At 34.8% G+C, this 18,606-nt stretch overlaps 1 protein-coding gene across 1 annotated transcript in view; it reads left to right on the forward strand.

Moving 5' to 3' along the window:
- Positions 1–17,761, forward strand: part of PLCL1 (phospholipase C like 1 (inactive)) — a 284,787-nt gene extending 267,026 nt beyond the window's left edge. Inside the window, exon 6 of the mRNA XM_039844344.1 lies at positions 16,114–17,761. Within this exon, the coding sequence (XP_039700278.1) occupies positions 16,114–16,296 (183 nt within the window). The 3' untranslated portion in view covers positions 16,297–17,761. The remainder of the gene's footprint in view (positions 1–16,113) is intronic.
- Positions 17,762–18,606: the final 845 nt, after the last annotated feature.

An 18,606-nucleotide genomic window follows, 5' to 3' on the forward strand; every position in this document is an offset into this window, starting at 1 on the left:
CTTAGCTTCCCCTATGGAGCTTTTTGTGACAGCCCTTCTCTCTAGCTTTGTCTCTTAGCTCCTTCTTCCATGTGCTACTTCAGCCACACTGAACTTTTTTCCAGTTTCACAGTGGCACCAGTTATGCTCTCATGCTGGGCAGTTACTCTGCTGTCCTTTATGTTTCAAAGGTGTGCCTTGCATCCCTGTTCCCTGGGCACCCCAGCCCTGTGGTTTACACACTGCATGAGGGGCACTTTATCTGCTAGCTCAGGTACCAAGTCTGCAGGATGTCGTTACTGACTCCACTCCTTCTCAACAGGGCCAAGTGTCTTTGCCACGTGTCCCCACAGTCTCCTGCTCTTCTCCTATTGTAACACTTTAATTGCTTCCTCAGCTCTTTCCCACTAGACAGTCTCTTCTCTAAAACAATTAAATGATGAATTTTAACACAGCAATTTTAAACTGAGCCCTAATTAATAAATGATAGACTTTTAGTATATTAGGTGAACACCAGAGGACATCTCATTTAATCCTCTCGTTTAATAGAGAAGGAAATTGCAGCCAATAAGAGTTAACGATGTTCCTAAGGTCACGTAGGTAATTCATCATTTGTTAATCATTCTTCTCAGTGCAGATGTCGGCCACAACTCCTGTCTTTTCTCTCATTTTGACTGATCCTGGTTTCCTCTACAAGAAGCCTGCAAGGCCTTAGCTGGGATGAAAGCATGGTTTAAACTTCATGTTGCCTTGGTTATCAACCAAACAAATGGTAGGGTTAAACTTATAAGAGGCCTGTCATTTTGCATTTAAGATAATTTTTTTTTAGCTGAGTTACCAGGAACAGGGGCTCATTCAGGCTCCTTCCAGTGGGACTACATGTGACAATAAGGGAAACACATTTCCTGGGTAGAGTAGAAGGCATAGAATGGGCAGCCTCACAGAACCTTGAGCTAAAAGATCATGAAAATTCAAGCAGGCTATAGGGGACTGTTATTGTTTCTTCTCCCTCAGAAGCAAAACTTTGTGGATTTTCACTCTCATGTTATGATCTTTGAGGGGCTCAACTCTCCCCTTTCTCTTTCCTCTGTATATTTTTCTTGTACTTCTTTTTGTTGGGAACTGACTAAGGCTCTTTGAAATTCATAAGCTCACTTTCTGAAAGGGTTAATCTGACTGGTTTGACTAATTACTGTCATTGTTGACTGGAGTCAAGACAGCTCATAGGTCACTGGAAAGCTACTAAGTGGCCATTCTCGGGCCGTGTGGGAATGATAGGTCCAACTAGTTGTGGACAAGAAGGTGGGCTCTTATAGTATGGAGCAGGGCCATCTCAGTTCAAGTCAGCCTGGACTAATTTTGTTAGCAAAGGTCTGTGCATATGGACAGGATTATACAAAGCTTGTCAAATAAAGTTCTGGATAATACAAGGCTTGTCAAATGAAGTTCATGGTCATAATTTAAAGTTCCTCTAAAGATGTGGTTTTTTTTGTTTTTTTGGTCTGCATCTCTAAGGCCTAAAAAGTATCAGCTACTGAAAATATTGAAATTGAATATGAATATTCTCTCCCACTAGTTTCTGAATAGTTTGATTTTCACAGTCATCTATTCTGGGAAGAAATCTGAGGCCTGGATTGGAAGAGCACATAAGAACATGTCAGCATGACATTCCCAAAATTGAATGGATTTGGTGAATGTATAGTGAGTTTTTCCAGGCACATATATTTATAAAGTAGATTTAAAAATAAGAATGTAGGAGTGATGGTATTTGACATTCAGAATAAATATTTTGACAAGCACATGTCATGATTTAATGGTGCATATTCCTTAAAGTAGACAGGAGTAAAGCTATGGAAATGAATGTCTTTTGAGGAAGTGGTACTTAACTTCTGTGAACCTGATGTTGAGTTTCCCGTGTACTCTCCTGTCACTCATGCTTTTACTCTAACTTCACATAACTGGATCATTATTTTCAAAGATGCCAGTAATGTGTGAACCTGATTGGATTCTGGATTTTCAAAAAAAGCTGTAAAAGATGTTTTGGGACATTTGGACACATTTAACATACACTTCATATCATGTGAAATTACTGAATGAATGTTAATTTCATTTGGGCTAATAATAGTATTATGGTTATAAAGAATGTCCTTATTTTCATGATATGCCTAGTGAGGTATTTAAGAAGTATACATAGTTACATGAGTGGGAATAGATAAATCGATTAAGCCAACATGACATAGTATGAACAATTGGGAAATACAAATGCTATTAGTTCAATTTTTGTGCAGTGTAATTTTAAAAATAAATATAAGTTAGAGGAAAATGTGTTGCTGGTAGTTTGGTGTTGTGAACGGCTCGAGTTTCAGACCTGAGAGCTGAGCAAATCTCGGATTAAGGAAAACGGGTCTTGACATTTCCTTGGAGTAACAAGTAGTCTGGTGTTTAACCAAATGCCCTGCTGAATTTGGGGCACCAACAGTGAATACCTCATTAATGACAAAATCTTGAAACAGTCTTTGTGGAGGAGCCAAGTTGGCCGCTCCTCAATTTAACTATTAATAAGAAGTGGCGTATTTCATTCAATAGCTGCTTTACCATCATTAATAAAACAATGATCCATTAAATGGAGGGTGCAGGAAAGTTGCCTCTTTGACAATCTTGCTTACAGTTATTTAGCCACTGCAATTAACACTAACTTTAGAACTCATGGCGGTGTGAATGGGTCCCTATAGATGGTCTAGCCCTGTACACATCATCATGCACTCCTAAAGGGGATAGTTTCAGCCTATTTCAAAACATTATAATTTTGCAGAGAATACGTGTCCTTGGTAAAAGGACACTTCTAGACTAGATGCAATATGGCTGTCACTGGGCTGCAGGGAAAGCCATGCACACAGAAGGCAGTGTGAATGATGCCTCTGGAGTTGTGCAACACAGGACCAGATGTCACAAAACCCACTTGCTTGCTGAAATTTTCAGCACCACAGAGGTGGTTAAACAGCTTGAAGGTCTTTTGTGATCAATTCATTCTGATTTTGGACTGTTGTTATTGCATCTATGCTTTTGTTCTGGCATTTTTGCAAATTTACTTTTTGGATGGATCAAGTAGCCAATAATTTCGGAAATGTAATCAGTAATTTCTTAAGGCAAAAACCTTACCAAGCAAATGCCAGAATGCATTTGAAAAAATAACCTTCTAACTTTAGTAATTGTCTGTATAGCCTTTGTCTGTTCTGGAGTTTGGAACATCCTACATCTTTCAAGCTGTTCTAAATAATATTTTTGAAATGGGAATAGCATGAGTTGGCTAAGTAGAGGTTTCTGTAGAAGCTCCTTTTACGTTTGGCTTGTGCACTCATGATACTAGTAGGAATTCAGACTTCAGGGTGATTTATTATTCAAGGAAAGTTAACTTGAGGTATTGGAACTTTTAAACAGTATTTGCTTTTTTTGTGCTGATGACCATCCAGTACTAAAGTTTTATTTGAGATGCAACTAATTACCTTTGTCACTTTGCTAAAGGTTGATATTAATCTTCTGTCCTTTCTTATTAGGTCTGTTGACATAGAGGCAGATGATCACAATAATGGGAGGAAAAGAGCAAAGAACAGGGTATCCACAGGCAGTGACTCTTATTGTTTTATTGAATAGTTCTTTTGTCAAAATGGCTGCAGGAGAATTTTCAGGATGCCAGTATCATCACATAAACCCAAATTCATAAAGCTTTCTGCAGTTGAATCATATTTTTAAAGTTTAGCTCAGGGTTTTCTATTATTCAGCTCACTGCGGTCGAAGCAATTCTGTTGACATTTTCTGTAAGTGGATTAGGCTCATAGTCATTTGCCCACAGCGGACAGATGGCTTCTTAAGCAGAGCACCCTCGCAGGAACCTATCCTATGGTATCTTCAGAAATATAATGGGTCTGTCACAAAAAGATAATGTTTGTCATTAATTTATTTTGGTGACAGATGATTTTAGTTTATTTTTACTTTTTCATCTGGCTTAAATGAAACAGCTGTTTAAATTTTTTTTACTCCAATAGTGAGCAACATTCCAGTGTTTTACCCTAAACAATGTTGTAAGCTCTAAATTACAAATAAGAAAATAAGCTTGTGAAGCAGGGAGGATGATATGTTCTGGGCCTCCCCAAGGAAAGGTTGCACATCAATGCAGGTGTTACTCTTTTTATTTTAATCGTTATGGTGTGTTGCGTAGGACTAATGGGTGATCAAGACTGAATTTTGTTCTAAGTAAGTTTATTTCCCCTGCCCCGCCACTTCACCAATTTGTATTTTTTTACATTTCAGAGTGGTTTTTGTTTCCTCACGTGTTATAAGGTAAGGTGCAATAGACATCCATAACATTGTCATTGATAAGGAAACACTGCATTTATTGAAACCGTTTAGTTTTTTTTTGTTTATAGAATAATAATAATAGCTAATAATCATTAGAGTTTGCTACATATCTTAAGCATTGTTCTAAATGATTCACATGTATTATCTCTATTAATCTCACAATAAGCCTACAGATGGGTATAATTACTATAGCCATTTCATAGATGAGGAAATTGTTTCACCAAATGACCTTGCCCAAGGTCGAAAAGTTAAGAGGTTGTAAAGCCAGAATATGAATGCAGTTAGTCTGACAATGGAGGTCACACTGTAAGTTCACCTATGGAATAACAATATGGTTACAATTCAAAGTCTCTAAACCAAATTGTTATTGCATGAGAAATGCGAATCCTTTGAATCTGATGTATTCCTTCATCACTCCTGGAATTCTGGTTCTGCTCCTCAGCTCAGGCAGCCCTTTACATGAGAGGTATCCCAGAGACCTGAGAACTAACTGACGAGTCCTCACATTAACAGCATCCTTTAAAATGTTTAGCTGATGCTTGCAATAAATCTTATACTTTTAAATTTTTCATTTTTGGAGCTCATCTATTAGGGCTTATGATGGTATCTTTGAAATGAAAATCAATCATCTTCTCCATATTTCTTTCACACATGAATCTTCTACCATTGCTTTTGTATTTCAGTTATCTGAAAATTTGGCTCAGATTAAAATTATTAAATTCTTCTAAACTCTGAAGTTTGCAACATTGAAGGCAAAAATCAGACATTAAAGTACCAACACCAAAGGCAGTATTTTTATCTGATTTATTCATGGGGTTCTATCAAAGGATTTTTTTTTATCTCTTTTTTAAATCTAGTAGGTCTTAAGCTATTAGATGACATGTTCAACATGTCATGTAATGTATTTAAATGAAAAGAAAAATAATATCGTAAAGAAAAAGCACCTATTGGCTTGGGAAACAGGCATTATTAATTTCCTTTACACTTATTTCCTGTATGAATCTGGGTAATATATTTATTTAGCTTTCTTGAGTCCATTTCTTTATAAAGTTAAAAAAATATATAGCTTTCCTTCAAATGTCTCATAGTTTTGAAATAATTGCTAAGAAATGTTACTTAGCAGAACAAAATGATAATGTCTCTAAATGAAACTTTATTATTTTCTGATTTCAGTGTTTTTTTTCAGGTATAAATTTCAAGGAAACAAAATAAATTCTAAGTAGGTAAAATATAAGGAAAAATGGAATTTATTAGGCAAGTTTGGATAATGTGGCATAGGAGCAATATCCTTCCAGAACACTCTGTCATGCTATTTATATCTGTATCTGTAAGACTGTAAGACTGAGGACCAAAAGGTCCTCATATCGTACTTCACTCATTATAATACGCCAAGAAAGAAATAAAGATGCCTCTCTATCATTCAGATTGTTGCTCAGTTATGACTTGCCTGTTCCCTAGACTGTATGTTCTCACAGAATCACAATCCTTTTAAGCTCATAGCACAACTGGTGTATAGACACAACTATTTTTATGGCTTTTTGGTTTATGCTTGTATGCCTAGCAAGATTTAAGTTCTGTGAGAGCAAGAAGAGCATCTGTATTCACATTCTTATCCCCAGTCTAGCCTGGTTGTTCTTATTGGGGGCACTACTGCCCCCTAGAGGATGTTTTAGGAAATTGTGGAGGTGATTGGGAGGAGTCTCCTGGCATTTGATGGCAGTGGTCAGGAATGCTGAATGTCCTGCACAGTAGGAAGGTGTAGCATAATGAAGAATTGCCCCATTTCCTGCAAGACTTTCTTAAGCCCTGCCTGACTAAACCCTCCAAAATACAAATTTAAATACTTTAGTAAATTATATTAAATTTTTTATGAGAAGTCATATGAAAGGCCTAATAATTAAGGGAAAGGTAGTTACTGAAAGAGAAGTCTAAATGAATAAAGATATTGTTTCCATATTGTTGAATAATTTATTCACTGTGGGAATTATGTTTATTGAATAATTGCTATACAGTATTACTAGAACAAACTGGGAAGTGAGATGTTTGTTTTAATTTGAAACTTTATTTGTTATTATTGACAATTCCTGGTAGGCCATCTACAGTGTCTTGCAAAGTAGAAGTTGATATTATCAATCACAAGAAAAATGTCCTATGAGGTATTTTTGAAGGTTTGTCAAGTTTAGTGGAGTGTATGGACATTATTAACTTTCTCACTTGTGTAATTATCAGATTTTTCTCCATGATGAGAGTCTGTACTTGTCTTGGCATATTATCCCTACCTTAATTAAAGTTAATTCCTTCCTTCTTTTATTATATACAAATAAATCTGCTCTGTGATCATTATTTGTTTTTATACTAGTGTCTGTCTGGTACATCTGCGTTGTCATTTTCCTGTATTTTTTTATGTGTGAAATGGCATCTGATCTTATTTCTCTTTTATACGTAAATGAATTCATATTAAGTAAAGGCAAGCATCTGCTGCCTACTTCATTCCGGTTTCTTGTGTGCCTGCTTGGGTGGGCATTTATGTATTGCCATACATATTATTTTGTTTTAAATGACCATTATCTTATTTCTTCTTACATTATAGCTAAGATACTATATTAACATAATTTTTAATAATATGTATAACTAGGTTATGTTATTTATGACTTTCAGGATACTAAAGGGAGCCTTACAAAATATTTGTTTTAAAGGAACTTGGTTCTGATAGGGTTGAGAACCGCAGGTCAGAGACAAAATCTGATATATGGTAAATGTTTAACAAATATTTGCTTGAAGGATAGATAGATGAATAAAGCAACAATAAAGACCCAAGTCTTCACTGATAGCTTAATGAGTCCACCATTGTTACCAAATCAAAAAGAGGAGATGGGTATGTATCTGTTCACATGTACACAGATTAGAGCAATGTACAATCGAGACAACAAACGGGAAGTGGAGACATTAAATTAAATGTATACATACACATATATTTAAGCTCTGGTGAACAAGTGCATCTCAATGCAAAAACTCAATGGTTTTATAGATGAATGAAGACGTTACCCATCATTAAGCGTACCTATGGTCAGTAGTATAGCTCCTTGATTTTTTATTTTATTATTATGATTATGGTATTATTTTTCAGCTTTATTGAGATATAATTGGCACACACCATTGTGTAAGTTTAAGGTGTACAATGTGATGATTTGATATATGTATATATTGTGAGATGATTACCACAATAAGATTAGTTAACACATCTATCACCTCATATAGTTACCTTTTTATTTTTTGTGGTGAGAACATTAAGATTTTCTCTCTTAGCAACTTTAGAGAATACAATACAGTATTGTTAACTGCAGTCAGTATGTTGTACATTAGAGCTAAAGAACTTATTTATCTCGTAACTGGATGTTTCTGCCCTTTGACCACCTTCACCCATTTACCCCAACCCCCTGCCTTTGGCAACCATTAGTCTACTCTGTGTTTATGAGTTCTGTTCCTTTAGATTCTGCGTATATGTGAGATCATCTAGTATTTGTCTTTCTCTGCCTTATTTCATTTAGTATGATGCCCTCACAATTAATCCATGTTGTTGAAAGTGGCAAGATTATCTTCTTTCTCATGGCTGAATAATATTCCATATATATATATATATATAACAAACAGCTTTTAAAATATATGTAAATATTAAAGATGTTATATACATGTCAAATACACATATGTTAAAGATGTTATATATAAAGAAAATGTGAGATGCGTATTTATAAAGAAGATGCAATATGTATGTATGTGTATATATGTATCTGATGAAAACTCAGATTGTTTCAATTTGGAGGGATATTGTAAATAATGCTGCAATGAACAGCGGGTGTAGATATGTCTTCAAGATCCCAATTTCATTTCTTTTGGATATATACCCAGATATGGATCACATAGTAGTTCTATTTTTAATTTTTGCGGAAACCTACATACTGTTTTACAGAGTGGCTGTACCAATTTACATTCCTACCAATGGTGCATAAGGATTCCCTTTCTCCACATCTCTGCCAGTGCTCATCTCTTGTCTTTTCGGTAATAGCCATCTTAACAGACGTGAGGTGGTTTGATATCTCATTGTGGTTTTGATTTGCATTCCCCTGATAATGAATGATGTTGAGCACCTTTTCATGCACCTGTTGGCCATTTGTACATTTTCTTTGGAACAATGTCTATTCAGGCCTCTGCCAATTTTAAAAATCAGGTTATTTATTTATTTTTTTGCTATTGAGTTGTTATATATTTTGAGTTGTTATATATGTATCTAGTTCCTTATATATATTTGGATATTAACATCTTATCAGGTATATGGTTTGCAAATATTTTCTCCCATTCAGTATATTGCCTTTTCATTGTGTTTTTTTTTTCCCCTCCTGTAAAGAAGACTTTTCATTTGGTATAATCCCACTTGTTTGTATTTGCTTTTGTTGTTTGTGCTTTTGGTGTCATACCCAAAAAATCATTGCCAAGATCAATGTCAAGGAGTTTTTCTCTACATTTTTTGCTAATAGTTTTATGATTTCAAGTGTAACATTTAAGTCTTTAAACCATTTTGAGATAAATTTTGTGAGTGGTCTACAGGGGTGCAATTTTATTCTCTTGCATGTGAATATCTAATTTTCCACTCATTATTTATTGGATATTCTTGGCTCCCTTGTCAATTATTAGTTTATTGTATGTGGGTTTATTGCTAGGCTCTCAGTTCCATTTATCTATATGTCTGTTTTTATGCCAAAGCCATACTCTTTTGATTATTGTAGGTTTGTAATGTTTGAAATCAGGAAGTGGGATGGCTCCAGCTTTGTCCTTTTTTCTCCCGATTGCTTTGGCTCTGTGTGTGTGTGTGTGTGTGTGTGTGTGTGTGTGTGTGTGTGTGTGTGTGTTTCCATATGAATTTTAAGATTATTTTTCTCTTTCTGTGAAAAATTCCATTGGAATTTTCATAAAGATCCCATTGAATTGAAAGATGACTTTGGGTAGTGTGGACATTTCAATAATACTAGTCTTTCTGATCCATGAACATGACATATCGTTCCATTTCTTTTTGTCTTCTTCCATTTCTTTCATTCACTTTTTTATAGCTTTCAGTGTACAGCTCTTTCACCTCCTTGGTTAAATTTATTCCTAAGTATTTTATAATTTTTGATGCTATTTTTAATGGAATTTTAAAATTTCTCTTTCTGATAGTTTGTTGTTAGTATATAGTAAAATAACTGATTTTTTAATGTTGATTTTGTATTCTATAACTTTACTGAATTCATTTATTAGTTTTAACAGTTTTTTTTTTTGGTGGCCTCTTTAGGGTTTTCTATATATAAGGTCAGGTCATCTACAATCAGAAACAGTTTTACTTCTTCCTTTCTGATTTAGAATTCTTTTATTTCTTTTTCTTGCCTAATTGCTCTGGCTAGGATTTCCAGTACCATGTTAAATAAGAATAGTGTGAGTGAGCACCATTTTCTTGTTCCCAATCTTAAAGGAAATGCTTTCAACCTTTCACCATTGAGTACGTTACCTGTGGGTTTGTCATATATAGCCTGTATGATGTTAAGGTACAGTCCTTCTATACTCAATTTATTGAGAGTTTTTATCATAAAAAGATGTTGAATTTTGTCAAAGGATTTTTGTGCATCTATTAAGATGACATGATTTTTATCTTTCATTTTATTAATGTGATATAATTATATTAGTATTAGTATTTAAATAATATTAAACTGCTTCATTTATATATAATATTCTACATATACAACTAAACAAATTCTCATCTATATTAAAAACTGTTTTGAAAAACTATGGTTAATACAAAGGTTTTCTGCTTAAGAAATAGTTACCATTTGAAGTAAATAGGGATCTTCTTTCCTTCAACACTCAAGTTAGTCAAGATTTTTTGATGAGAAATATAGTGTAACAATGTAGGATGTTATTTGACAAAGAAATATGGGGGAAAATATCTTTTTTGCCAGGGCTTTAAAAACGTATGCTTTCAAATTTAACTTTCAAATATAATTTTTCATTTTGTTGAATTTTAACAGAGTATGATTTCACATTTTTTTATAGCCTTTTGCATGGTCAAGCTTATTAAACATGTCATTCTGCTTTATTTTGCAATGTTGCTTTCTCTTTGGTATTAAATTGCTCTTAAAATTTCTTTGGAATATTTTCTATACTTCATAAATTATTCTTCCTTCAGAACTAGATTCTCAAGTATTGAAAAAGATGTATTTGTGTTCTGTTTCCATAGTCTTCAGAAACATTTGATCAACTGAGTTTATGACCAATACTAAAATACATCAGTCACAAAACTAATTAAAAAAACAACTTACTATAAAATTATGAAATCTAATGGCTCAGGTGACCATGTCTAATATAATTCCCTTTCTGTTCCTATAAAAATAGTGTAATTGCATTCTGAATAAAGTTTTGAAAAGCAGTGTTTAATTTGTTTTGAGTTCAGAGTTTCAGAAGAATAACGTAAAAATCACCGTTAAGCCAGTACTCTTAGATAAGAACTACTCTACAATTTTTCATCCATATTTTTTAAGTGTTTGTAAAGTAAAAATTCACCTTTTTAAGTGATGAGTAGAATGCAGTTGAAATATTTGGTTGCTAAGATGTTGAAAAATAATAAATCTGAGTGTTGATATCAAAATGGAATGGAAACTTCTGTGTTTGTATGATTAGAGTATTTTGTCCATAATCCTCTAATGGCTACACCTTTGAGCTTTGTAACTCTTGTTAATATCTTGTATGCAATCCCTACATAGCTAAGCTTTCATTCTGGAAAGCAAGAATTCTAGGCCATTTTTGCACAGTATTACCCAATATTCCGTAATGTAACATCAAGAGAAATACACCTATCATGAATGACATCAACACATTTTTGATCTGCTATTTTAACTTCTCAGATAACGGGCATTGTAATAGTTGTTTCTATTTCTTTGCAACAAAATATTAACCTCTTTAGATAATACTGAAATTCTCCCAAAGCACGATTTTTGAACTGGTAAGATAATTAGTGGTGCACAGCTCACCACAGTGTAGTCTTGTCTACCAAATAGTAACTGGAACAAATAAAGAGGCCAGCTTTTACTGCAGCATTATTCATGGGTGGCTCTAGTTGTGGGTGTGACCTCGTAGATGGAAAAAATATCAGAGGACTCAGTCTGCCATTGAGTGTATGCTGAAAAATACCACCACAAGTCTGCTTGGAGACAGAGCTGCATTTGTTTATGTGTACAGTTGTGTATATGTGAGGCTCTCTCTATTCCCAGAGTTTCAATTAGCTGCTCTAAATATTTGTGGTGTGCTCTGAGACAACCCACACATTTCCTTCACACGTGATAAGGACACTAGTTAAGATGTTCTCCTGTTCTTTTCATGCACTGATATCACAAGGGCTAGTGCAGTTCATGGGAAAAATGGATGTGAAGGAGTCATGGATGTCTTTTGTAAATTACTCTGCCAGATTGTAGCCAGAGCTATTTTCAAACAGTGGTAGTGGAGGAACTGCATTTCTTAGTGAGAACAGAAATAACAAAAATCCTAAATTTTTTTTGATAGATGATAATATGTATTACTAATAGGTAACTTACAAATATATAACTAATAACAACTTAAATTCAGAATTCTAGCTCCTTTTAATGTTATGATATGATAAGATAATGTGTGCAAATTAGTTTGCACTTAGTATATTAAATTTTCGATAAATGTTAACTTCTGATTGGTTTTGTGATAGTATTTTATTTTCAATAATAAATATATCAATAGTAATAAAAATTTTGGTGGCAAATGGTACAGCAGCCCCATTTACAATCTAAATTGCATCAGGTATTTCTTGATTTCTAGATAATGTATTTTAATTGCAATTTAATGCATTTGGAAGGATTTGGTTATGAATGTCTAATGTCTCTTTAAAAATTAATTAATCATTGCTTATTTTTAGATTTAAAATCACTGTACTGATCTCTCTAAGGTTTTCTATAATTCCAAGGGTCATTTTTTAAACATGTTGGGATTTCCATGGATTCTTACATTCAGAAGCCAAATAACTGTGAAGGCTGAATTGGTGGCCCATTGCTCTTGAGACTTTTGATAATCCTGTTGTCCCATCATCATCAGTCTGCCTGAGATGTTCTCTATTACTTTCCTTTGGGTTAAAGCAGTCTTTCTCATCCTGCCCCCTACCTCCCCCCACCCCCCTGCCCGAAGCATCCCTAGTAACAGAAGAGAGAAACTCCAAATTCCCATGAGATGCTAGTGTACTGAAATGTCAGCAGCAGCTTGACATTTCTTCCAGGCTGAGTTTTCAATGATCAAATCATACCTTAATTTTACATTCAAGGCCATCACCATCCCAGACTTATTTTAGTATTCGAGAGGTGTTTCAGTTTGTAGACCACCAAATAAAATTAGTTCTCCTGGGTTTCTCTCCTTTCTCCTCCTCTCCCAAGACAACTGTTTAAGAATTTTTGAGCATATTCTTTAGAAATGCCCTGTGACAGTACTCCTTAAATGCATACTAAACATTGATATTTTTAAATGGCTTAGCTGATCTGAATACCTTATATGTCTTGTAGGAAATGATACACAGGACAGTGATGTTTTGAGGAAGGTGATATGTGTAAGCTGGCTAGTTAGAAGGACTTTGAGGAGAAATGTAGCAGGGTAGAGAGAGGGATGCTATTTGGGTAGAGGAAATCACTGCACGTAAAATGAGAAAAAAATCAGCACTAAAAATGAATGCTAGGATGGGGATTAACAATAAACTTCACCCTCTCTACAAAGATTCCTCGAATGAGTGTTTTCTGGTTCTAGTACATTAATCGGGACTGCTCAGGGAGTTAAATCCTTGAATCACAGAATAGAAAGATGACCTCCATTCCTCCTACTTAAAAAGGTAGAAAAATTTTTTTACATAATGTTTCAAAGTAAACTCTTCATAACTTAGTCTTTCATGTTTTTCTTCTTCTATTAGTTAACAGTTTAATTTCTCTTTCTGCTTTTCTTTTTTGCTTGTATCGTTCAGCCAGGATGTGTTGTCTCCTGGTTATCAAGAGATGATGTAGTCGTGTTTTGTGCACTGGCACAAATTGTTTTCTCCACTTGGCCATTGTTTCCTAGAGAGACTGACTTCTATTTACCAGAGCTGGCACCATCTGGCATTTAGGCCTGAATGCCACCTCTCAGACTGAGATGACATTCTGACTGATTAATTAGACATGTTTTGTAACCTGCTGCAGGAAAAGGATATGAAGGCATTCTGCATTAATAGTATGGAGCTTAATATTTTTGCATGTTTCACAGTTCTCTTGCAATAAAGGAAGATACCTATTTTGCTTTTGTTAATGCCTTTAAAATGCTTGATGAAAATTTCAAAATTAAAGATAAAAAGGGAGCTTTCCAAAGTAATACTCTGAAAATGGGTATGGGTATAATCTCCTTATCAATAGTTTGTTTTCTGAAGGAGTCTTTCTATTTGTAAAACAGTAGCACTATACATATCTGTAAATCAGACTCCTGTAGATGCGTTTTAAACAAGTTAGAAAAATTTATAGTAAAATATGCGCAGCACCAAGATATTTATTATAATTGTAGACAATGTTAAATTCTTTTCATATCACCTTATAGCATAGTTTACTTGTGATTATTTAAATCACAAACAGCTTTTGAACATATTTTCTTTAATCTTTAGGACTGTGAGGAAGGCAGAAGGGTATTTTTATTTTACAGAAAAGAGAATGGGCCCAGAAGAAATTATTGTAACTAAAAGCAAAACTAAGATGCTTTGACTTTGGTCCCTGCCAGTGTGTTCTTGGCATACCCTATCTTTGTGATCCTCTAGATTCTATCTCTAAGTTCTATTAGATTGCCACATAGATAATGAATTTCTTTATATCTGTGTTGTTGCCATGGGTAACAATAAATAGGAGGCTTTAATATGCTTTGTAGAGAGTGTATGATTTGCCTTGAAGAGATGCCATGTCATGTCATGGTTAAGACTACGGACTCTGGACCCAACAGCTGGATTGTACTTAAACCCCAGCTCTACCACTTAGCAGCTGCATGACTCTGAGAAAAGTGACTGCTCTGGGCCTCAGTTGTTTTTTTTTTTTTTTTCATTTCTAAACTGAGAATAAGAAAAGTGCCAGTCTCGTAAGAATGTGTGGCAGTGAATGAATGATGATATATGTCAAGTACAAACAAAAGGGTCCGCACCAAGTAACTTTATATTGTATTATTATTACTTAAGAATTGGATGTGATTTCACTTTTCAATGTCCAGAGGGGACTCTTTATATCTATACTGTTAAGAACTGACCCCCCAAATTCTGCTGGCATAGTGAATATTTTTCTCTTACAAAATCTATCTGACAGAGTGTGTGTTCTCTAGTCTTTAGTCTTAGTCTAAATTATAACATGGTGTGTGTAACAGAGCACTGATCCAAAGGAGAAGACCAATACTTTAGTCCCAGCTCAGTCATTGACCAGCTGTGACTTTAGGTCATTCATTTAACTTCATCAAGCTCAGCTTCTTTTCTCATCATGAGAATGCTAGAATATACAACTTCCAAGGCTACTTCCAAAATCTCATCCCATGATTGAAGTAATTAAGTTTACTTTAACAAAAATATTAGGCAAAACCCTACTTATTCATCCCATTTAGAGAATTGGCAAATGCCTCTATGGATTTTGAAGAATGAAACATGTCAAGGCTTTTTTAAAAAAAAGTATAAGGTCCCTCACACACCTGAGGAAAAGTGTTCATCAAATTAAAGTGATAAAACAGTGTAACATGGATTACCTTGCATAAAATAGGTGACTTATCTTTTATCTGGGTCTCAGTTTTGTAGAGGAACTCTCCAGCAATCAGTGTCACCCCCACATCCTCCCATATTGTGCTTTCAGTTTCTGGGTCACACTATCAGGCATCACTGTGAGAATAGAGAGAAGGGGGCCGGGGAAGAGAACTACTTCTCTTGTCTGTACACCTGGAAACATGTTCTAGCTTCCCCACGCTTAATTCTTCAGGCTCCTGGACCAGCATCAGTGTGTACACTTGATCTTTATAACGATGAAACAAAATAAGAAATAAAAATAATGGGAAAAGATCTTTCTCAGACCTTGATGTAACTAACAGCTGAGGATTTCCTGTGATCCTCGTTTGCTTTTTGTTTTGATTGACATGCTGAGCCTCTGGAGCTTCTCTTTCTCCATCAGCCAGATGGGAATGTTGTCCTTGGGATGATGGAAAAGACAGAAGGAATTGTGGATAACTTATAATTTTCTAAAAGGCAGATAGCAAGGATAATCTCTCTCTCTCTCTCTCTCTCTCTCTCTCTCTCTCTATATATATATATATATATATATATATATATACACAGAACCAGTTAACCAAGTGATTTACTTTACGAAAGATATTTTGCTTTGTAAGCTTTTGTACATGGAGGAGCTGATTTAATTTTCAGTTCTTTAAGGCAGAGTTTCTTTCTTTGCTTTCTCCCAAGCCTAGGAATGCTAGGACTAGAGTTGCAGCAGTATGCTAAATCTCAGACCATGGTGGTGGAAGGGCTGACTGTCCTCAGCGCATTCAGAGGAGGGTCCTCTCAAGCTTGTTTCCTACTAAAGGATTCTCAAGGGGCTCCCTGGAAAACTGAGTTCTCGGGTCTGGGTCTGTTTCCTTCCTCACTGAGCAGTAGTCACTCAGGATATGCCTGGCCAATAACTTTTTTCTGTGGTGTGTATTTCTACCTGTTTGTAGGGTCAAGGAGATCTGCTGAAGAATGCAAAGAATGAAGCTATAGAAAACATGAAGCAGATCCAGCTGGCGTGCTTGTCTTGTGGACTTAGTAAAGCCCCCAGCGGCAGTGCCGAGACCAAGAGCAAGCGCAGCCTGGAAGCCATCGAGGAGAAGGAAAGCGGCGAGGAGAATGGAAAGCTGTGACCCTGAGCATATCCGTGCATTCCCTCGTCCTTTCAGTCAAAGACTCTGATTTTCTTTCTGGTCTTTCCTTCAGCTTTTTAGATATTCACAAAAAGATGCCCTCTATGAACATAAACAGATATTTTCACAATGTCAGTATTTTAATGTAGTTAATTTATCTAAGTTAAAATGTTTAGTAGCAGTGTTTTAAATTCTGAGATTGTGTATACACCCAGGTATAGATGTTGGTGGAAGTGTGTGTGTGTGTGTGTGTGTGCTGTGTCAGAGAATAAGAGAGAGAGAGAGAGAGAGAGAAGGGGAGAGAGGTTGAAATCCTGTTAAAATCAATTCTGTGTTGCATTATTCATTTAGTAAGTTATTACTGTACCATTTTGGGAAAAATTTATTAATCTAAATTCTAAAGAGCATTCACTAAAATCTGTTGCTGTGTAACTTTACTTCTCTACCTTCATCGTTTAATTTAGAGATGTCAACAGCTTATTATTGAAGGATGCCAAATTTTCAAATTCATAGATGTTTTGATAGATTAAATATAGATTAGAAAAATTTCTAATTATCACAGTAGAAATAAAAGTGAATGAAAGATAAACAAATAATCAGAATTTCTGGGAAGATCAGCAAAGTCATTTCAGTTAGCAAACTCTTAAAAATATTTATTAAATAAAATCAATTTTTAGAAAGCTTTTTATAGTTGTTTACTAAACAGATATGATTTCAATGGAAAAGCTGATCATAAGTGAATTTATACCCACCTATGTGGTACTATAAAACACAGTAAAAGCTCTTTTGTAATTAGAATTTTGACGTGACAATATTATTCAGTTATGAGATTTCAAGGTTGAGATTTGTAGGAAGGTCTCATTCTTCCAAAGTGGCAGAATAGCATTCATTCTTTTTTTTTTTTTTTTTTGTAGCAGACATGGGCAGCTAAGGGGTCTTAGCTTTGATAGCATTAAATTTAGAGTACTAAATTTAAATTTAAAGACATTCAAACAATACCGTATGATTACATTGAGCTGATGTAAATTCTGTGAGTCAGATAACATCTTCATGTTGATTTAAGAACTAACTGATTGCAAAACGTCTATGATATAATTTTAACACATGCAGAAAAACAAAAAAAAGCAAATGACTAATAAGAATACATTTATAATTGCATCTAGATAATTTTTGCCCTGATATTTTCGTAAAATACTTGAGTGTAATATGTTTGTTACCTCCAACAGAACTAAATGTTCTATGGTTATGAAAATATATTTATTTAAAACATTGCTTTTATTTTGAAAAGCTTCTTAATTAATTTGATTAACAAATATGCTAATTTGGGGGAACCTAAGGGAAATAATTGTTGAAATTTTGCAAATATAAACATCTTCTATAGCTACTGTGTTAAGTTATTTCTGACTTCTTAACACTATTATGTTCATGTTGCACATTACTGAAAAAGTAAAGATATGAAACAACACTTTTATTGTTCTCTTTTATTGTGAATTAATTAAAAAATGATAATGAAAATGGATTATTATATCACAAATATCTTAAAGGGTGTGATATATTTATGGACCAGATATGATGACATTTCTCCTTGAATTTAAAACTGGGCACTTGAGGAAATACTTGAGCTCATTCAGGTAGGTTTCCAATGGTGCTACAATAGCCTACAAAATTTCTTTTTCCTCACTTATACTTAATCTTCATGGTAGATTGGTTAGTGGAATGCATATATCTAAGCCCCTTGTGATGAAAATGAGGGATATGGACAGAAACAAAACCCACCTGATATCAGCTATTGGATTGATTTCACTTGGGACCTCTTCACCTTCCTGAATTCCACCTACGCCTTTACCAGTGATGCAGAAAGCAAGTAAGAGAAGATAAAGGATTGCAAACTCAAACAATATTTATTCATTTCTTTACTTGAGGGTCAAATCTAATCCTTGAAAGTGGCTTCCCTAGTTTATTCCTGGAGCTCCACTTGTACGTAGGACCTACCAAAATATTCTTGAGAACATGGTAGGGTTCTGCCTCATTGAATGCTATTTCTGGCAATGGGTTTTCATCCATTCTCTGCTCCCTTACATTGGGTATCCTTGCTAGATAAGGAGCGAGGTGTGGGGCAGAGTAACCTTAGATCCTGAGAGTGGAGAAGTTGCAAGGGGGAAGAGCCCTATGACAGTCATGCCTCTGGACAGAATAGAACAACAAACAAACAAATAAAATCTTTTACATTATTACATTCTATGAGTGTCTCTCTGCTTTCCAGACCTGAACTGCAGTAGGATAAGCCTCCTTTACACTTAGCTTTTGGTG

This window comes from Pteropus medius, unplaced genomic scaffold (genome assembly GCF_902729225.1).
Source record: "Pteropus medius unplaced genomic scaffold, Ma_sr-lr_union100, whole genome shotgun sequence".
NCBI classification, from domain to species: domain Eukaryota; kingdom Metazoa; phylum Chordata; class Mammalia; order Chiroptera; family Pteropodidae; genus Pteropus; species Pteropus medius.